The following is a 23,209-nucleotide window of genomic DNA, read 5'->3' as shown; positions in this document are numbered from 1 at the left end:
CGGCAGTCTTCGAGGGAAGTAAAACCCAAATTTATTGATTCGACACAAGGGGAGGTAAAGAATACTTATAAGCCTTAACAACTGAGTTGTCAATTCAGCTGCACCTGGAAAAGCACTAGTAACAGAGATGATGTGAAAGTAGCAGTAATATGAGAGCAATAGTAACAGTAACACAGCAGCAGTAATAGCAATATGAGAGCAATGGTACCAGAAAATAGTTGATACTACTTCCAATGACATATAGAGCGAGTATATAATGATGAGAGATGGACCGGGGTTCCCAGCGATCTATACTAGTGGTAACTCTCCAATAACAAGTGACAAGTGTTGGGTAAACAAATTACAGTTGGGCAATTGATAGGATTGATAAAGCATTAAGATAGAACATCAATTCATTAATCATGTAGGCATGTTTTCCATATATAGTCATACGTGCTCGCAATGAGAAACTTGTACAACATCTTTTGTCCTACCAGCCGGTGGCAGCCGGGCCTCAAGGGAATCTACTGGATATTAAGGTACTCCTTTTAATAGAGTACCGGAGCAAAGCATTAACACTCCGTGAAATCATGTGATCCTCACATCACCGCCATCCCCTCCGGTTGTCCCGATTTCTGTCACTTCGGGGCCTTTGGTTCCGGATAGCGATATGTGCATACAACTTGTAGATACAATCTAAGCAATAAGTATAGAGCTTAAATCTAAGATCATGCCACTCGGGCCCCTGTGACAAGCATTAAACATAACAAGATTGCAGCAACAATAACTTCACAAACTTTATAGATAGACTAATCATAATGTATCATCCATCGGATCCCAACAAACACAACACTGATTACATCAGATGGATCTCAATCATGTAAGGCAGCTCATGAGATCATTGTATTGAAGTACATGGGATAGAGAGTACCAACTAGCTACTGCTAGAACCCGTAGTCCATGGGGGAACTACTCACGGAGCATGATGGAGGCGGTGGCGTCGATGGAGATGGCTTCCGGGGGCACTTCCCCATCCCGGCAGGGTGCCGGAACAGAGACTTCTGTCCCCAGAATTGGAGTTTCGCGATGGCGGCGGCGCCCCTGGAGTCTTTCTGGAGTTTTTCAATTGGTACTACGTTTTTAGGTCGAAAGGGGTTATATAGGCGAAGAGGCGGCGCAGGAGGGTCGACAGGGTGGCCTCCCCATAGGGGGGCGCGGCCAGGGTGTGGCCCGCGTGGCCCACCCGTGTGGTGGCCCCCTGGCTCTCCTCCGACTCTCCTTCGGTGTTCTGGATGCTTCCGGAAAAATAGGATGTTTGGCGTTGATTTCGTCCAATTCCGAGAATATTGCCCGAACAGCCTTTCTGGAACCAAAAACAGCAGAAAAGGAACTGGGCACTGTGGCATCTTGTTAATAGGTTAGTTCCGAAAAACGCATAAAATCATTATAAAGTGTAAGCAAAACATGTAAGTATTGTCATAAAACAAGCATGGAACGTCAAAAATTATGGATACGTTGGAGACGTATCAGCATCCCCAAGCTTAGTTCCTACTCGTCCTCGAGTAGGTAAACGATAAAAAGAATAATTTCTGTAGTGACATGTTACTTACATAACCTTGATCATACTATTACAAAGCATATGAAATGAATGAAGTGACTCACGGCAATAATCTATAGTTGCTAACAAATAGATAACATATAGCAAAACTTTTCATGAAGAGTACTTTCAAGACAAGCATCAAAAGTCTTGCACAAGAGTTAACTCATAAAGCAATAAATTCAAAGTAAAGGCATCGAAGCAACACAAAGGAAGATATAAGTTTCAGCGGTTGCTTTCAACTTTCAACATATATATCTCATGGATAATTGTCAACATAAAGTAATATGATGAATGCAAATAAGCAAATATGTAAGAATCAATGCACAGTCGACACAAGTGTTTGCTTCTAAGAAGGAAGGAAATAGGTAAACTGACTCAACATAAAAGTAAAAGAATGGCCCTTCGCAAAGGGGAAAGCATCGATTGCTATATTTGTGCTAGAGCTTTGGTTTTGAAAACATAAAGAGAGCATAAAAGTAAAGTTTTGAGAGGTGTTTGTTGTTGTCAACGAATGGTAGCGGGTACTCTAACCCCCTTGCCAGACAAACCTTCAAAGAGCGGCTCCCATTTTATTTTATTTTTGGGTGGCTGATGTCTACGCCCCCTCCTTTTCCTGTAGACAGTGTTGGGCCTCCAAGAGCAGAGGTTTGTAGAACAGCAACAAGTTTCCCTTAAGTGGATCACCCAAGGTTTATCGAACTCAGGGAGGAAGAGGTGAAAGATATCCCTCTCATGCAACCCTGCAACCACAAAGCAAGAAGTCTCTTGTGTCCCCAACACACCTAATAGATGCACTAGTTCGGCGAAGAGATAGTGAAATATAGGTGGTATAAATAAGTAGTAGCAACGGCACCAGAAAAGTGCTTTGCCCAGGACAGTAAACAAGCAGTAGTAACGCAGCGGTAGTAACGCAGCGTGTAACGCATTGAAACAAGAAACAAGCGATAGCAGTATTTAGGAACAAGGCCTAGGGATCATACTTTCACTAGTGGACACTCTCAACATTGATCACATAACAGAATAGATAAATGCATACTCTACACTCTCTTGTTGGATGATGAACACCATTGCGTAGGATTACACGAACCCTCAATGTCGGAGTTAACAAGCTCCACAATATCAATGTTCATATTTAAATAACCTTAGAGTGCAAGATAGATCAACACAACCAAACCAAGTACTAACATATCATGCACACTGTAACCTTCACACTATGAAAGGAGGAATAGATCACATCAATACCATCATAGTAATAGTTAACTTCATAATCTACAAGAGATCACAATCATATACTACGCCAAGTACTACATGATGCACACACTGTCCACATTACATCATGCAGGAGGAATAGAATACTTTAATAACATCACTAGAATAGCACATAGATGAATAGTGATACAAAACTCATATGAATCTCAATCATGTAAGGCAGCTCATGAGATCATTGTATTGAAGTACATAGGAGAGAGATTAACCACATAGCTACCGGTACAGCCCCGAGCCTCGATGGAGAACTACTCCCTCCTCATGGGAGACAGCAGCGTTGATGAAGATGGCGGTGATGTCGATGGAGAAGCCTTCCGGGGGCACTTCCCCGTCCCGGCGGCGTGCCGGAACAGAGACTCCTGTCCCCCAGATCTTGGCTTCGCGATGGCGGCGGCTCTGGATGGTTTCTCGTACCGTGGCTTTTTTTTTCGAGGTTTTAGGTCGAGGGGCTTTATATAGGCGAAGAGGCGGCGTCAGAAGGTCAACGGGGCGACGACACTATAGGGGGCGCGGGCCCCCCCTTGGCCGCGCCGGCCTAGGGTTTGGTGGGCCTGTGCCCCCTCTCTGGCGGTTCTCGGGTGTTCTGGATGCTTCCGGGCAAAATAGGAACCTGGGCGTTGATTTCGTCCCATTCCGAGAATATTTCTTTACTAGGATTTCTGAAACCAAAAACAGCAGAAAACAGCAACTGGCACTTCGGCATCTTGTTAATAGGTTAGTTCCAGAAAATGCACGAATATGACATAAAGTGTGCATAAAACATGTAGATAACATCAATAATGTGGCATGGAACATAAGAAATTATCGATACGTCGGAGACGTATCAGCATCCCAAGCTTAGTTCCTGCTCGTCCCGAGCAGGTAAACGATAACAAAGATAATTTCTGGAGTGACATGCCATCATAAACTTGATCATACTATTGTAAGCATATGTAATGAATGCAGCGATCAAAACAATGTATATGACATGAGTAAACAAATGAATCATATAGCAAAGACTTTTCATGAATAGTACTTCAAGACAAGCATCAATAAGTCTTGCATAAGAGTTAACTCATAAAGCAATAATTCAAAGTAAAGGCATTGAAGCAACACAAAGGAAGATTAAGTTTCAGCGGTTGCTTTCAACTCATAACATGTATATTTCATGGATAATTGTCAACATAGAGTAATATAATAAGTGCAATATGCAAGTATGTAGGAATCAATGCACAGTTCACACAAGTGTTTGCTTCTTGAGGTGGAGAGAAATAGGTGAAATGACTCAACAATAAAAGTAAAAGAAAGGTCCTTCAAAGAGGAAAGCATCGATTGCTATATTTGTGCTAGAGCTTTGATTTTGAAAACAAGAAACAATTTTGTCAACGGTAGTAATAAAGCATATGTATCATGTAAATTATATCTTACAAGTTGCAAGTCTCATGCATAGTATACTAATAGTGCCCGCACCTTGTCCTAATTAGCTTGGACTACCGGGATTATCGCAATGCACATGTTTTAACCAAGTGTCACAAAGGGGTACCTCTATGCCGCCTGTACAAAGGTCTAAGGAGAAAGCTCGCATCGGATTTCTCGCTATTGATTATTCTCAACTTAGACATCCATACCGGGACAACATAGACAACAGATAATGGACTCCTCTTTTATGCATAAGCATGTAGCAACAATTAATTTTTCTCATATGAGATTGAGGATATATGTCCAAAACTGAAACTTCCACCATGGATCATGGCTTTAGTTAGCGGCCCAATGTTCTTCTCTAACAATATGCACGCTCTAACCATAAGGTGGTAGATCGCCCTTACTTCAGACAAGACGAACATGCATAGCAACTCACATGATATTCAACAAAGAGTAGTTGATGGCGTCCCCAGGAACATGGTTATCGCACAACAAGCAACTTAATAAGAGATAAAATGCATAAGTACATATTCAATACCACAATAGTTTTTAAGCTATTTGTCCCATGAGCTATATATTGTAAAGGTGAAGAATGGAAATTTAAAGGTAGCACTCAAGCAATTTACTTTGGAATGGCGGAGAAATACCATGTAGTAGGTAGGTATGGTGGACACAAATGGCATAGTGGTTGGCTCAAGTATTTTGGATGCATGAGAAGTATTCCCTCTCGATACAAGGTTTAGGCTAGCAAGGTTATTTGAAATAAACACAAGGATGAACCGGTGCAGCAAAACTCACATAAAAGACATATTGTAAACATTATAAGACTCTACACCGTCTTCCTTGTTGTTCAAACTCAATACTAGAAATTATCTAGACCTTAGAGAGACCAATTATGCAAACCAAATTTTAGCATGCTCTATGTATTTCTTCATCAATAGGTGCAATGTATATGATGCAAGAGCTTAAACATGAGCACAACAATTGCCAAGTATCACATTATCCAAGACATTTTACAAATTACTACCTGTAGCATTTCCCGATTCCAACCATATAACAATTTAACGAAGAAGAAACTTCGCCATGAATATTATGAGTAAAGCCTAAGGACATACTTGTCCATATGCTACAGCGGAGCGTGTCTCTCTCCCACACAATGAATGCTAGGATCCATTTTATTCAAACAAAACAAAAAACAAAAACGCACAGACGCTCCAAGTAAAGTACATAAGATGTGGCCGAATAAAAATATAGTTTCAAGAGAAGGAACCTGATAATTTGTCGATGAAGTAGGGGATGCCTTGGGCATCCCCAAGCTTAGATGCTTGAGTCTTCTTGAAATATGCAGGGATGAACCACCGGGCATCCCCAAGCTTAGAGCATTTACTCTTCTTGATCATATTGTATCATCCTCCTCTCTTGACCCTTGAAAACTTCCTCCACACCAAACTCGAAACAAACTCATTAGAGGGTTAGTGCATAATCAAAAATCACATGTTCAGAGGTGACACAATCATTCTTAACACTTCTGGACATTGCCCAAAGCTTCTGAAAGTCAATGGAACAAAGAAATCCATCCCACATAGCAAAAGAGGCAATGCGAAATAAAAGGCAGAATCTGTCAAAACAGAACAGTCCGTAAAGACGAATTTTATTGAGGCACCAGACTTGCTCAAATGAAAATGCTCAAATTTAATGAAAGTTGCGTACATATCTGAGGATCACTCACGTAAATTGGCATAATTTTCTGAGTTACCTACAGAGAATTTTGCCCAGATTCGTGACAGCAAATAAATCTGTTTCTGCGCAGTAATCCAAATCTAGTATCAACCTTGCTATCAACGACTTTACTTGGCACAACAAAACACAAAACTAAGATAAGGAGAGATTTCTACAGTAGTAAACAACTTCCAAGACACAAATATAAAACAAAGTACTGTAGCAAAATAAACACATGGGTTATCTCCCAAGAAGTTCTTTCTTTATAGCCATTAAGATGGGCTCAGCAGTTTTAATGATGCACTCGCAAGAAATAGTATTGGAAGCAAAAGAGAGCATCAAGAGGCAAATTCAAAACACATTTAAGTCTAACATGCTTCCTATGAAAAGGAATCTTGTAAATAAACAAGTTCATGAAGAGCAAAGTAACAAGCATAGGAAGATAAAACAAGTATAGCTTCAAAAATTTCAGCATATAGAGAGGTGTTTTAGTAACATGAAAATTTCTACAACCATATTTTCCTCTCTCATAATAACTTTCAGTAGCAACATGAGCAAACTCAACAATATAACTATCACATAAAGCATTCTTATCATGAGTCTCATGCATAAAATTATTACTCTCCACATAAGCATAATCAATTTTATTAGTTGTAGTGGGAGCAAATTCAGCAAAGTAGCTATCATTATTATTCTCATTATCAAATATAGGAGGCATATTGTATTCATAATCAAATTTATCCTCCATAACAGGCGGCACCAAAAGGATACTATCATTATAATCATCATAAATAGGAGGCAAAGTATCATCAAAGTAAATTTTCTCCTCAATGCTTGGGGGACTAAAAAGATCATGCTCATCAAAACCAGCTTCCCCAAGCTTAGAATTTTCCATAGCATTAGCAACAATAGTGTTCAAAGCATTCATATTAATAACATTCCCATTAGCATGTATATAAAGTTCCATGGGTTTTTTAATTCTCTCTTCAAACACATCATGTCCTAATTCAAGATAAAGTTCATAAAGATCTCTCATATTTTTGTTGTTTTCCATTATGCCTAACTAGTGTAAACAAGAAACAAAAAGATGCAATTGCAGGATCTAAAGGAAATAGCTTCGAGCACAAACACAATGGCGCCAGAAAAGTACTTAACCTGGAACCGAAGTATGAGTGCCTTTTACCTTTCCTCCCCGGCAACGGCGCCAGAAAAGTGCTTGATGTCTACGCCCCCTCCTTTTCCTGTAGACAGTGTTGGGCCTCCAAGAGCAGAGGTTTGTAGAACAGCAGCAAGTTTCCCTTAAGTGGATCACCCAAGGTTTATCGAACTCAGGGAGGAAGAGGTGAAAGATATCCCTCTCATCCAACCCTGCAACCACAAAGCAAGAAGTCTCTTGTGTCCCCAACACACCTAATAGATGCACTAGTTCGGCGAAGAGATAGTGAAATACAGGTGGTATAAATAAGTAGTAGCAACGGCACCAGAAAAGTGCTTTGCCCAGGACAGTAAACAAGCAGTAGTAACGCAGCAGTAGTAACGCAGCAGTAGTAACGCAGTAAAACAGTAAACAAGCGATAGCAGTATTTAGGAACAAGGCCTAGGGATCATACTTTCACTAGTGGACACTCTCAACATTGATCACATAATAGAATAGATAAATGCATACTCTACACTCTCTTGTTGGATGATGAACACCATTGCGTAGGATTACACGAACCCTCAATGCCGGAGTTAACAAGCTCCACAATATCAATGTCCATATTTAAATAACCTTAGAGTGCAAGATAGATCAACACAACCAAACCAAGTACTAACATAGCATGCACACCGTAACCTTCACACTATGAAAGGAGGAATAGATCACATCAATACCATCATAGTAATAGTTAACTTCATAATCTACAAGAGATCACAATCATATACTACGCCAAGTACTACATGATGCACACACTGTCCACATTACATCATGCAGGAGGAATAGAATACTTTAATAACATCACTAGAATAGCACATAGATGAATAGTGATACAAAACTCATATGAATCTCAATCATGTAAGGCAGCTCATGAGATCATTGTATTGAAGTACATAGGAGAGAGATTAACCACATAGCTACCAGTACAGCCCCGAGCCTCGATGGAGAACTACTCCCTCCTCATGGGAGACAGCAGCGTTGATGAAGATGGCGGTGATGTCGATGGAGAAGCCTTCCGGGGGCACTTCCCCGTCCCGGCGGCATGCCGGAACAGAGACTCCTGTCCCCCAGATCTTGGCTTCGCGATGGCGGCGGCTCTGGATGGTTTCTCGTACCGTGGCTTTTTTTCGAGGTTTTAGGTCGAGGGGCTTTATATAGGCGAAGAGGCGGCGTCAGAAGGTCAACGGGGCGACGACACTATAGGGGGGCGCGGGCCCCCCCTTGGCCGCGCCGGCCTAGGGTTTGGTGGGCCTGTGCCCCCTCTCTGGCGGTTCTCGGGTGTTCTGGATGCTTCCGGGCAAAATAGGAACACAGGCGTTGATTTCGTCCGATTCCGAGAATATTTCTTTACTAGGATTTCTGAAACCAAAAACAGCAGAAAACAGCAACTGGCACTTCGGCATCTTGTTAATAGGTTAGTTCCAGAAAATGCACGAATATGACATAAAGTGTGCATAAAACATGTAGATAACATCAATAATGTGGCATGGAACATAAGAAATTATTGATACGTCGGAGACGTATCAGTGGCACTCCTTCCAACCTTTCTTTCACAAACCATGGCTAACCGAATCATCGGGTGCCTGCCAACAATCTCATACCATGAAGGAGTGCCTTTTTATTTTAGTTTTATTATGATGACACTCCTCCCCACCTTTGCTTTCTCAAGCCATGGCTAACCGAATCCTTCGGGTGCCGTCCAACAATCACATACCATGGAGGAGTGTCTATTTTTGTTAATTAATTTGGGACTGGGAATCCCATTGCCAGCTCTTTTTGCAAAATTATTGGATAAGCGGATGAAGCCACTAGTCCATTGGTGAAAGTTGCCCAACAAGATTGAAAGATAAACACCACATACTTCCTCATGAGCTATAAAACATTGACACAAATCAGAGGTGATAAATTTTGAATTGTTTAAAGGTAGCACTCAAGCAATTTACTTTGGAATGGCGGAGAAATACCATGTAGTAGGTAGGTATGGTGGACACAAATGGCATAGTGGTTGGCTCAAGGATTTTGGATGCACGAGAAGCATTTCCTCTCAGTACAAGGCTTAGGCTAGCAAGGTTATTCGAAGCAAACACAAGTATGAACCGGTACAGCAAAACTTACATAAGAACATATTGCAAGCATTATAATACTCTACACTGTCTTCCTTGTTGCTCAAACACTTTTACTAGAAAATATCTAGACCTTAAGAGAGACCAATTATGCAAACCAATTTTAACAAGCTCTACAGTAGTTCTCTACTAATAGGTTTAAACTACATGAAAAAACTTAATTATGATCTACTTGAGAGCTCAAAACAATTGCCAAGTGTCAAATTATCCAAGACATTATGAGGCATTTTCTGTTTCCAACCAAATAACCATAAGTATTGTAGCTTCCAACTTTTATCATTGAACATTAAAAGTAAAACGAAGAACACAAGTGTTCATATGAAAAAGCGGAGCGTGTCTCTCTCCCAAACAAGGATTGCTAGGATCCGATCTTATTCAAACAAAAACAAAAATAAAAGCACACAGACGCTCCAAGTAAAGCACATATGTTGTGACCGAATAAAAATATAGTTTCAATAGAAGTGACCTGATAAGTTGATGAAGAAGGGGATGCCTTGGGCATCCCCAAGCTTAGATGCTTGAGTCTTCTTGAAATATGCCGGGATGAACCACGGGGGCATCCCCAAGCTTTGACTTTTCACTCTTCTTGATCATATATCATCCTCCTCTCTTGACCCTTGAAAACTTCCTTCACACCAAACTTCTCATAAACTTCATTAGAGGGGTTAGTACTCAAAAAATTTGAATCCACCTTGGTCCTGTAGTGACACATTGCAAGAACTCAATAAAACATTAGCTACAGCTCTCCACGTCTAGAATGCCTTGCTTAAAGTCCACAAAAGACAATGCAAAAAACAGAGACAGAATCTGCCAAAACAGAACAGCCAGTAAAGACGAATTTTAAAGAGGTACTGCCGTTGCTCAAATCAGAAAACTCAAAACTAATGAAAGTTGCGTACATATCTGAGCATCACGCACGTAAATTGGCAGATTTTTCTGAGTTACCTACAGAGAAAACAGACCAGATTCGTGACAGATAGAAATCTGTTTCTGCGCAGAAATCCAAATCTAGCATCAACCTTCTATTAGAGGCTTCACTTGGCACAACATTGCAATAAAATAAAGATAAGGAGAGGTTGCTACAGTAGTAACAACTTCCAAAACACAACAAAACAGTAGCGAAATAAACACATGGGTTATCTCCCAAGAAGTTCTTTCTTTATAGCCATTAAGATGGGCTCAGCAGTTTTAATGATGCACTCGCAAGAAATAAGAGTTGAAGCAAAAGAGAGCATCAAAAGGCAAACTCAAAACACATTTAAGTCTAACCCACTTCCTATGCATAGGAATCTTGTACACAAATAAATTCATGAAGAACAAAGTGACAAGCATAAGAAGATAAAACAAGAGTAACTTCAAAATTTTAAGCATATAGAGAGGTGTTTTAGTACCATGAAAATTTCTACAACCATATTTTCCTCTCTCATAATAATTTTCAGTAGCTTCATGAATAAACTCAACAATATAACTATCACATAAAGCATTCTTTTCATGATCCATAGACACATAATTCTTATCAAGTTCAAAAATAGTAGTATCAAAACTTTCAAATCCACTTTTATCAATAATATAGCATGATGATTGATCAATCTCAAGAGATATGGGACTCATAGATAAAGTCAAGAACTCTTCAATCCCATTTTCATTAGTAGTACAATTAATATTATCAAGTAACATAGGACCATCATCAAGAGCTTTATCATAAATATTTGCTACGCAAAATTCTTTAGTACCATGCATTTCGACATCAGGCACAAACAAAGCATTATCATAAGATTTATCAAAGTAGCATGGATTATCATAGATAACAATAGCATAATTATTCTCACAAGTTTTACTCATAGGTAATATTTCAAGAGAATCCACAGGAACATAACATTCAACCTCTTTCGGTAAGCATGGAGGACAATCAAATAGTGCAAGAGATAAAGAGTTACTCTCATTAGAAGGTTGGCATGGGTAGCTAATCCATTCTTCCTCCTTTTGTTCATCACTCTCCTCTTCTTTTTCATCCAATGAGCTTTCAGGTTCATCAATTTCCTCCTCTTTTTCATCCAATGAGCTTTCAGGTTCATCAATTTCTTCTTCCACATGTTCCTGCAAATTGTGAGTGCATTCTTGTGCATTAATGAGTCTCTCTTTATAGTCAATGATATACAGATTATCACTGTAACTTTCATTGCAAAAATTAAGGATAGAAGAGACATAATCTTTGAGGTCCTTGCAAACAAAACAAAATAAAATAAAACAGAGAGAGAGGTAGAGTGTACTCCCCAGGTGAACATATGAGTAGAGCTATGCCTCCCCGGCAACGGCGCCAGAAAACAGTCTTGATAACCCACAAGTATAGGGGATCGCGGCAGTCTTCGAGGGAAGTAAAACCCAAATTTATTGATTCGACACAAGGGGAGGTAAAGAATACTTATAAGCCTTAACAACTGAGTTGTCAATTCAGCTGCACCTGGAAAAGCACTAGTAACAGAGGTGATGTGAAAGTAGCAGTAATATGAGAGCAATAGTAACAGTAACACAGCAGCAGTAATAGCAATATGAGAGCAATGGCACCAGAAAATAGTTGATACTACTTCCAATGACATATAGAGCGAGTATATAATGATGAGAGATGGACCGGGGTTCCCAGCGATCTACACTAGTGGTAACTCTCCAATAACAAGTGACAAGTGTTGGGTAAACAAATTACAGTTGGGCAATTGATAGGATTGATAAAGCATTAAGATAGAACATCAATTCATTAATCATGTAGGCATGTTTTCCATATATAGTCATACGTGCTCGCAATGAGAAACTTGTACAACATCTTTTGTCCTACCAGCCGGTGGCAGCCGGGCCTCAAGGGAATCTACTGGATATTAAGGTACTCCTTTTAATAGAGTACCGGAGCAAAGCATTAACACTCCGTGAAAACATGTGATCCTCACATCACCGCCACCCCCTCCGGTTGTCCCGATTTCTGTCACTTCGGGGCCTTTGGTTCCGGACAGCGACATGTGCATACAACTTGTAGATACAATCTAAGCAATAAGTATAGAGCTTAAATCTAAGATCATGCCACTCGGGCCCTAGTGACAAGCATTAAACATAACAAGATTGCAGCAACAATAACTTCACAAACTTTATAGATAGACTAATCATAATGTATCATCCATCGGATCCCAACAAACACAACACTGATTACATCAGATGGATCTCAATCATGTAAGGCAGCTCATGAGATCATTGTATTGAAGTACATGGGATAGAGAGTACCAACTAGCTACTGCTAGAACCCATAGTCCATGGGGGAACTACTCACGGAGCATGATGGAGGCGGTGGCATCGATGGAGATGGTTTCCGGGGGCACTTCCCCGTCCCGGCAGGGTGCCGGAATAGAGACTTCTGTCCCCCGAATTGGAGTTTCGCGATGGCGGCGGCGCCCCTGGAGTCTTTCTGGAGTTTTTCAATTGGTACTGCGTTTTTCGGTCGAAAGGGGTTATATAGGCGAAGAGGCGGCGCAGGAGTCGACAGGGTGGCCTCCCCATAGGGGGGCGCGGCCAGGGTGTGGCCCGCGAGGCCCACCCGTGTGGTGGCCCCTGGCTCTCCTCCGACTCTCCTTCGGTGTTCTGGATACTTCCGGGAAAATTAGGATGTTTGGCGTTGATTTCGTCCAATTCCGAGAATATTGCCCGAACAGCCTTTCTGGAACCAAAAACAGAAAACAGGAACTGGCACTGTGGCATCTTGTTAATAGGTTAGTTCCGGAAAACGCATAAAATCATTATAAAGTGCAAGCAAAACATGTAAGTATTGTCATAAAACAAGCATGGAACGTCAGAAATTATGGATACGTTGGAGACGTATCAGTCTCTTAGGCTATATTTCACAGAATACTTATTCACTGTTATGAATAGCATAGTGAAGTGCTTATTTATATCCCTTTATGATTACAATGTGCTTTATATCACTATTAATCTATGTGCTACTCTAGTGATGTTATTAAAGTACTCTATTCCTCCTGCACGGTGTAATGGTGACAGTGTGTGCATCGTGTAGTACTTGGCGTAGGTTATGATTGTAATCTCTTGTAGATTATGAAGTTAACTATTGCTATGATAGTATTGATATGATCTATGCCTCCTTTCATAGTGTGAAGGTGACAGTGTGCATGCTATGTTAGTACTTGGTTTAGTTGTGTTGATCTATCGTGCACTCTAAGGTTATTTAAACATGAATATCGAATATTGTGGAGCTTGTTAACTCCGGCATTGAGGGTTCGTGTAATCCTACACAATTAGTGGTGTTCATCATCCAACAAGAGAGTGTAGAGTATAGCATTTATATATTCAGTTATGTGATCAATGTTGAGAGTGTCCACTAGTGAAAGTATAATCCCTAGGCCTTGTTCCCAAATACTGAAATCATCGCCTGTTTACTGTTTTACTGCATTTGTACTGCCTGCAGTATTTCCACCATCAACCACACGCCAGTTGTAGCATCAAGCTATTTTTTGGTGCCGTTACTACTGCTCATATACATTCATACCACCTGTATTTCACTATCTCTTCGCCGAACTAGTGCACCTTTACATCTGACACGTGTATTAGGTGTGTTGGGGACACAAGAGACTTCTTGCTTTGTGGTTGCAGGGTTGCATGAGAGGGATATCTTTGACCTCTTCCTCCCTGAGTTTGATAAACCTTGGGTGATCCACTTAAGGGAAACTTGCTGCCGTTCTACAAACCTCTGCTCTTGGAGGCCCAACACTGTCTACAAGAATAGAAGCACCCGTAGACATCAAGCACTTTTCTGGCGCCGTTGCCGGGGAGGAAAGGTAAAAGGTACTCACACTCCGGATCTCGGCTACTAAGCTATTTTCCGGCGCTGTTGTAAGTACTCGAAGCTATTTCCTTTAGATCCTGCAATTGCATCTTTTTGTTTCTTGTTTTACACTAGTTTGGCATAATGGAAAGCAACATGGATCTTTTTATTCTTTTTCCTGAGTTAAGACATGGATGGTTTGATGCGAAAATTAAAAAACCCATGGAACATATTAGTATGAACACTTTGAACACCATTGTTGCTAATGATATGGAAAATTCTAAGCTTGGGGAAGCTGGCTTTGATGAGCATGATATTTTTAGTCCCCCAAGCGTTGAGGAGAAAATTTACTTTGATGATACTTTACCTCCTATTTATGATGATTATAATGATAGTAGCCTTTTGGTGCCACCTACTATGGAGAGTACATTTTATGATGATTATACTATGCCTCCTACACTTGATGAGAATAATAATGATAGCTACTTTGTTGAATTTGCTTCCACTACAACTAATAAAATTGACTATGCTTATGTTGGGAGTAGTAATAATTTTATGCATGAGACTCATGATAAGAATGCTTTATGTGATAGTTATATTGTTGAGTTTGCTCATGATGCCACTAGACATTATTATGAGAGAGGAAAATATGGTTGTAGAAATTTTCATGTTACTAAAACACCTCTCTATGTGCTGAAATTTTTGAAGCTACACTTATTCTATCTTCCTATGCTTGTTACTTTGCTCTTCATGAACTTGTTTATTTACAAGATTCCTTTTCATAGGAAGCATGTTAGGCTTAAATTTGTTTTGAATTTGCTTCTTGATGCTCTCTTTTGCTTCAAATACTATTTCTTGCGAGTGCATAATTAAAACTGATGAGCCCATCTTAATGGCTATAAAGAAAGAACTTCTTGGGAGATAACCCATGTGTTTATTTTACTACAATACTTTGTTTTATATTTGATTCTTGGAAGTTGTTACTATTGTAGCAACCTCCTTTCATAGTATTGATGTGATCTATGCCTCCTTTCATAGTGTGAAGGTGACAGTGTGCATGCTATGTTAGTACTTGGTTTAGTTGTGTTGATCTATCGTGCACTCTAAGGTTGTTTAAACATGAATATCGAATACTGTGGAGCTTGTTAACTCCGGCATTGAGGGTTCGTGTAATCCTACACAATTAGTGGTGTTCATCATCCAACAAGAGAGTGTAGAATATAGCATTTATCTATTCTGTTATGTGATCAATGTTGAGAGTATCCACTAGTGAAAGTATAATCCCTAGGCCTTGTTCCCAAATACTGAAATCATCGCCTGTTTACTGTTTTACTGCATTTGTACTGCCTGCAATATTTCCACCATCAACCACACGCCAGTTGTAGCATCAAGCTATTTTCTGGTGCCGTTACTACTACTCATATACATTCATACCACCTGTATTTCACTATCTCTTCGCCGAACTAGTGCACCTATACATCTGACAAGTGTATTAGGTGTGTTGGGGACACAAGAGACTTCTTGCTTTGTGGTTGCAGGGTTGCATGAGAGGGATATCTTTGACCTCTTCCTCCCTGAGTTCGATAAACCTTGGGTGATCCACTTAAGGGAAACTTGCTGCTGTTCTACAAACCTCTGCTCTTGGAGGCCCAACACTGTCTACAAGAATAGAAGCACCCGTAGACATCAGGCAGAAGGTATGTTCCCTTTTTTTGTACCTAGCTAATTTAAATTTGATATATGTTCCATTGTACCTAAGTTTGGTTGACAAGTTTAGGTTTAGTGTGGAGGTTTAGGTTAGAGTCTGAGGATAAGTGTCGATGTTTAGGTTAGAGTCCTAGGATAAGTGTCGAGGTTTAGGTTAGAGTCCGAGGATAAGTGTCGAGGTTTAAGTTAGAGTCCGAGGATAAGTGTCGATTTATATCTCCAAGTCCTAGGCTAAGTGTCGATGTTTATCTTAAAGTCCGAGGATAAGTGTCGATGTTTATCTTAAAACTCCGAGTTTTAAGATAAACATCGACATTTATCCTAGGACTTGAAGATAAACATCGACATTTATCCTCGGACTCTAACCTAAACCTCGACACTTATCCTCGGACTCTAACCTAAACCTCGACACTTATCCTAGGACTCTAACCTAAACCTCGACATTTATCCTCGGACTCTAACCTAAACCTCGACACTTATCCTCGGACTCTAACCTAAACCTCGACACTTATCCTAGGACTCTAACCTAAACCTCGACATTTATCCTCGAACTCTAACCTAAACCTCGACACTTATTATCGGAGTTTACTAATTAAAGCTATTAATAGGGTCCCCTTAATGCAATCAACCAAATATTTCCCAATTGTCCTCAAAGATACTGCCTTAGACACATTTATGCAAACTTTCAAACTGCTGGGTTCAGAGGTGAAGAGCTCAAGAAATTTATGGATGCAGCCATCTACTCTTACACTCAACATGGTTTTGATGTTGCCATGGCTAACATGAAAGAGGAGTGCCTAGAGGCTTGGGAGTGGCTAATGAAGATCCATGTTGCAACTTGGGCTAGATATGCCATGGATTACAACTGCAAGACTGACCTGGTTGTCAACAATCTAAGTGAGGTTTTCAAAAGGATGATTTTAGATGTCAGAGGAAAACCAGTTAGAACAATGTTTGATGGCATCAGAAAGAAGTTGATGGTCAGGAATGATGACAAGAGAACTGGAGCAGCAAAGGCAAGATGGGTGATCTGCCCAACACATAGATTCTGGAAGAGAACAAGAAGTAGTCAAGAATGTACAGATCAAAGAAATCTGTTGATGGTTTGTGGGAAGTAACCAATGGGACTGACAAAACCTATGCTGTGAATTTGACAGCAATGACATGTGGTTGCAAAAGATGGGACCTAATTAGTGGAATCCCATGCAGTCATGCTATCAGTGCCATCTACAAGGCATTCCTACACCCTGAAGACTTTGTGAAGTCAAACAAAGAGGAGAAAGGGGAAGTTTGAAGTGCCAGAGCCAAAACAAACCTCTAGAATGGCAAGCATCACATGTAGCAACTGTGGCAAAGTTGGGCACAGGTACACCAACTGTGGTGTCCCACTGAATCCTTCATTACAGATGAGGAAAAACAAACATCAGGTACGGTTGCTATGCTTCATCCCTTGTCCACCTGGATTAGTACCTTATGTTTCTTTATTTCACAGGAGAACAGAGAGGAAGCAATTGCTCCAGGAGGACCAAGTGCTGCTCCAGGAGGATCAAGTGATGCACCACCAAGTGCTGCTCCAGCTGCTACCCAAGCCTCTTCATCACCTGCTCCTGGTGCACCTAAGAGGAGGACAGCTCAAGCTTCTGCACCTCTGAACCCAGCACCATGGAAGAGGAAGACAAGTGCTTCAGCAGTTGCAACTGCTCCAGCTGCACCTAAGAGGAAGAAAACAACATCAACTGAAGCATCAGGAAGTACTACTGCTGCAGGTCCTACAACATCTGCTCCTGCTGCAGCTACTAGAGCATCTGGTGCTCCAAGTGCTAGAGCATCTGCTGCTCCAAGTGCTAGAGCATCTGCTGCTGCTACACCTGCTGCAGCTCCATTCAAAGTACCCAGGCCATCAAGAGAGAGGAGAGAGAGCACTAGGATGAAGGGATACCTGACAGCAAGCAACATTGACAACCTCACCATGGCAGATATCAAAAAAGGTGTTCTGTGATGAACTTCTGTAATGAACTTCTGTAATGTCAATATGTGTACCAGGATAGTGTCTGAACCAGGAGCTACTGAACCATGTGTGTATCAGTTATTTAAGTGTCTGAACCATGTGTCTACCAGTTATTTAAGTGTCTGAAACATGTGTCTATCAGTTATTTAAGTGTCTGAACCATGTGTCTATCAGTTTTTTAAGTGACTGAACCATGTGTCTACCAGTTATGTATGTACTGTCTAGACCTTGTGCTGCTGGATCTCAGAGTGGTGGTTTTCTGTCATTCACATCCCCAAAAGTGGTTGCTTTCTGTAAAAAACCTGGAAGATAACTTCCAGCTCCAGTTTGACATACTACCAGTACAATCCAAATAAGATAACACATGGGTACAGAACAAATGGATAGGTTCACAAGGACATGTTCATAAATAATATAAGTTTGACATACTACCAAGTACCATACAAATCACATGTCCAACAAATCTGTACCCTAACAAATGGGTACAGAACACATACAAATGACATACTACATCACCTGGCTTCACTTATATAGCTTAGTAGTAGCACAATTAACCATTACAAACTACCAGCTCCACAATTAACCATTGCAATTTTGCAGCAGGACATCAAATGATCAACTCCTCCTCACACACTTTCCTAATCCTTTTGAGCTTGTCCTTGTTTCCATTGCTAAGCTTTAGCTGGTCATAGAGCATGTACTCCAGCTTTCTCTTCTCCTCATTCAATGCATCCTTCTCTTTCTTCAAAGCATCAGTTTCTGTCTTCCAAGCTTCTCTTCCTGCCTCCAATTCCTCCTTCTTTGCCCTAATGACCTCAGCCTGTGTTTTCTGCAACTGCTTCAGCTCGGCAACCTCCTTCTTTAGCTCATTAATTTCATCAGCAGCTCCTGAAGTTATCAACTTGTAATTTCTCTCCACCACTCTTTTCTCAGTCTCTTCTGCAAATTTCTTCACATCAACTAGCAGGCTTGCATACTTCTTCTCAATCTTGTTTTTCTCTACAACAAGCTCCTCAACAAATCTGGCATGCTCTAACTTGTCATCAATTCTACCTGAATTGCTAGAGTAGTACATTTCCCATAGTTTCTTCAAAGCATTTTGTAGTGGCTCAGGCCACTCACTATCTACCCATGCATGGAAGCCACAGTTCAGAACATGTTGCATAAAAATGAACACAATTAGGGAAATTATGTATATCATGCTGCAGTACTCCATGTACTCAATCTATATTTCTACACATACATAATAATACCATGCTGCACTTAATTTATATCAACTGGAAAAGAATATGGTTTAGGCATAAATAATTTCAAATATGCTGCCAACAAATGGTTCACATGATATGGTTCAATTACATAGATTTTTGCTATGAAATTACTAAATATACAGACATTTGCTATGGTTAAATTAGAGTATTACACACATATAATTACACACTACAATTTTCTATGGTTCAGGCATACAAATATTTCTATGGTTCAATAGCAAAAAATAACACTCACATTTTCAATGGAGCAGAGGTAGAAACGACGCCCAGTGTTCGTCCCTTCAAAAGCCACACATCTCACCGGCTCAAGGTTGTGGACACGGCATCGTTCGCCAGATCCCACGGCCAATCCGTGAAATGTAGGTTCCTCAGTAGTATCAGGAGCATAGTCGATGTCATTGAACTCCTATTGAGCAAAAATGCAAACGGAATCGAAATAAATCGACCAATGCATAGAAATCCCCAAATCGGAAACCCTAGAAATTTAAATCGGCCACTTACAGGGAGCCTCTCTGAGCTCGTCGACCCGTCGTGCCAGCTCGGCATCGCCTCCCTCGTTGGTGCCTCGCGGGAACGGCGACAAGTCTTCAGGCGGCGGCGCTTCTCCAGTGCGGCGACGGCGACGAGCAGTGAGCTGGGTAGGGGAGAGTGAGCTGGTCAACTCCACGCGATCCGTCCATAAAAGACGACCAAGTGGTGGGCCCCACTGCGCCGTTAACGGTCGTCAACGGCGCTCCGCGCGCACCATCTATGATGTGCCACGTCGACCTGACGGTGGGTCCGATTCTTCAGATTCGTGATTAAAATCGGTTCGGACGTGAATCAGTGCACATTGCAACGTGTTAACCATAGAGTGGTGGTTTTTTTGAAAACATTTCGAATAGTGGTTGCTTTTTGAAACGACTATCTGAGATGTGGTGGTTTTTTTGTAATTTTCTCAGCAGAAATGCAAGCATTGGTTGTTTGGTTACATCACTCCCATCTCTTATCCACATAACTAGTGAACTTATCTCATAAGTGAACATCTTAGTATCTTACGGTGCCATAGGTAGATACACATCTATTCATCCATGGCCACCAAAATGAAAAACTTATTACCCAAGAGTTGTGCAAAATGACAAGTTGAAGTTACTACTTCATATTTTTTCAAACTGTCGATCACGTGCAATCAATTTGATGAAATTCATTTAAAACAAGTCCAAACTTGAACACAAATTCAGAAGTTGCTGTAAAAATACTTTTTTTGTCGATGAGTTAATGAAACTTGGAATTGATTGCCGAAATGGAATCACGTTGTCAGTCCTTATCCTTTTCTCGTAGACCTCGTGATGAAACGGTGGACAGATAAACTATATAATCAAGAGGCAAGTAAGAAATTGAGCTACAAACATGGACACTTTAAATTAAAACCATAAACCACACCACGTGAAGAAGGCACACATAAACACCAAGATGAAAAACTTAAAACATGAGTTGTGTGAAATGGCGAGTTGAAGCGCTACTACTAAAAAATTCAAACAGTCAACCTTGTGCGATTAATTTGATAAAATTTGTCTCAAAAACTCCAAACACGAACACAGAATTAAAAATGAACAGTTAACAAAAGTTGGAAGCAATCACCAGACTGGAATCACATCGTGAATGTGCATTTTTTCTCTTATGTAGAGCTTATTTTAAATTGAAACATTGTTGCATTGATTAGAAGAGAAGAGATGAAGTAGATTAAGGGGAGTAAGTGAAAGCAACCTTACATACCAAGTTGCATTCCTGAAGCATGCAACAAGAATGTCTTCATGAAAACGACCGAATCGAGCGCTTCGATCGAGTCTAAATGAGAGATGTTTTAATGAACGTGCTGGCCACAACGCAGAGGTGATCCAGCCATCCCAAGGACCCTTTGTGAGTAGGCTCATTTTTTTTTCAAACCATGCAGGAGAACTGCATGTGCTTGATTAAGAAGAAGAAAGCCTCAGATAGGCAAAGTACATGATCACATACATCAAACGGGCTAGATTGATAGTTTTTTCTGAGAGAGAATGTAGACTGATAGTTGATCATGTAGAATTGACCCAGCCCCATGATTCTGATTTGCCCGCACGATCCCTCAAACCAGAGGCCCCGAACCATAATGGCCCCGACGACCCGGAATTCTCCACTCCATCCGATCGGATGACTAGAGGAGGTTGACAGTTCACTCCCGCCTTATCATCGTACGAATCTTGTCAACGCACACCTAATTCACAAGAATATGATCCTAGCACCACGTTCGTAGGCAAAGCTGTTCCCAACCGAGTTCATATACACTATATATAATTAAGTCAAGCCGAGGAAGTAGTTTTGCCCCGGCGCCGCGGTACACAAAACAGCAGCCCAAGCTACGGCCAGCGCCAGCTCCACCCCCGCGACCCTTTTCTTTGATGCAAGTTGCAGCCATGGCGCCAGCCCACCACCATATAAGCTGGCGTCCTTGTCGTCTCAATGCCACCCACCGACGCACCAAGAATCCAACGTCGCAAACGCTACTGCCTAGTGCCTACTGATACTCGGCACGCTGTCACATGATGCACTTCACACTCGGAGGCGGCGCCGCGGGGAAGAGCAAGGCCGCGCACGCCCGGTCGGCGAGCGAGCCGTGCCACTGCCAGTGCCACCACGTGCACACTCGCCTCGACGCCGGCATCCGCTCGCTAGGGGCATGGTCGGCTTCCGCCACGTGCTCTGGCGTCAATGACGGGCCTTCGGGGCTCGCGCGCGTCGACGCCGTGCTGGCCGTGCTCGGCGAGTTCCTCGCGCTGCCGCAGGCCGCGGCGGCCCTCCGCGAAGACGCGGCTGCCTACGATCGGATCCTCGACGGGTCCCTCGCTCTCGCCGACGCGTACGGCTCGTTCGAGCCGGCGCTGCTCGCGCTCAAGCAGAGCGCCGCGGAGCTGCGTGCGGGTGTCCGGCGCGGGGACGGCGCGATGGTCGCCGAATCGCTTCGGGCACGCAAGCGCGCGGAGAAGGAGCTGTGCCACCTCGCTGCCGCGATGGGGCACGCCTCGAGGCACGCCTTTCCGTCGCCGGCGGACGGTGAGGTGATCGGCGTGGTGGCGGAGGTGGCGGCGGCCACAGCGTCAGCGTCGGAGGCCATCTTCCTGAGGTGCGCGGCGATGTCCCCGGACGTATCGGCAGTAGCCCACACGGTGTCATCGAACGCGTGGCTGACGAGACTGCGAGTGGTGTCGGCGGCCAAGAAGGCAGTGCCACTGCCACTGCCAGAGACGGCGACGGCGACGGTGGCCGCGGCCTTGGAAGGGCTGGAGAGACGCATTGGCGAGGTCGAGAGCTGGAGCGAGAAGGTGTTTAGAAGTCTGTTGCATACGAGAGTTTCACTACTTAACATCCATAATACTCCTACCTTGTAGCCAAAGATTTCAGAGGAGATAATAGATGATAATTTAGTCAGCAGAGCGATCGGTAGGCGGCAGCCGCCACAAAACCAATCTACTCTTTCATCCTCGTCGTGGGCGACACTGCTGGTTTGCTCCACCTCGAGGGCCCTGCGGATTTAGAGCATCTCCAGCAGCCGTTGGGCCTCTCCAGGCCGAAATCCGGCGCTAAATAGGGCCTCTCCAGGCCGAAATCCGGCGCTATTTAGCGCCGGATGAATGTATTTTTTTGGTTTGGGGAGGCCCATTTTTCCAGCGGTTAGCCCATGGTCGTCGCTGGACGCTCACCCACCGCGTGCATAGCGACGGTGCATTGCGTCGGGAAAGGGAAACCGTTGAAGTGGCCTCGACGCATTGAACCGCCGTAATGGTCCGCGAAGTGCTCTAGGGAGCCCAACCGCCTCGTCGGGAATGGTCGCAGTGGCCTCGACGCGAGAACCGCCTAATGGAGCACGAACTCCGCGGAAGAGCAACCGCCGCTCTCTTCGTCGATAGACCTACATACACGGTTTCCGACGACCGACGCCATTCATCTCTTCTCTTCTCTCCTCACCATCCTCTGTCAGCATGAGCAATCTCTCTTTGCTATCGGACACCGACAGCGAGGGGAAATCGCCTGGATGGCGCCATTGGTGGGACCGAGCTGCATCGTCTAGCCGGGACGATTCCCCGCCGCCGGGCAGCGAGGAGGAATGGGAT

General features: G+C 42.5%; 1 protein-coding gene and 1 pseudogene across 1 annotated transcript; both read left to right on the top strand.

Annotated features, from left to right (window-relative positions):
• Positions 1-17,805, top strand: part of LOC139833074 (uncharacterized) — a 38,285-nt pseudogene extending 20,480 nt beyond the window's left edge.
• Positions 17,806-21,580: 3,775 nt separating this feature from the next.
• LOC127306196 (uncharacterized) lies at positions 21,581-22,486 on the top strand. Its single transcript, XM_051336821.1, has one exon. The coding sequence runs from the start codon at positions 21,641-21,643 to the stop codon at positions 22,484-22,486; it is 846 nt and encodes a 281-aa protein (XP_051192781.1). The 5' UTR covers positions 21,581-21,640.
• Positions 22,487-23,209: the final 723 nt, after the last annotated feature.

Source organism: Lolium perenne, chromosome 1, assembly GCF_019359855.2.
Source record: "Lolium perenne isolate Kyuss_39 chromosome 1, Kyuss_2.0, whole genome shotgun sequence".
NCBI lineage: Eukaryota > Viridiplantae > Streptophyta > Magnoliopsida > Poales > Poaceae > Lolium > Lolium perenne.
This window is presented reverse-complemented; position numbering and strand designations above follow the sequence as displayed.

Coding starts and splice junctions, on each gene's coding strand:
- LOC127306196 (XM_051336821.1), top strand. CDS start 21,641: ATGATGCACTTCACACTCGGAGGCGGCGCCGCGGGGAAGAGCAAGGCC.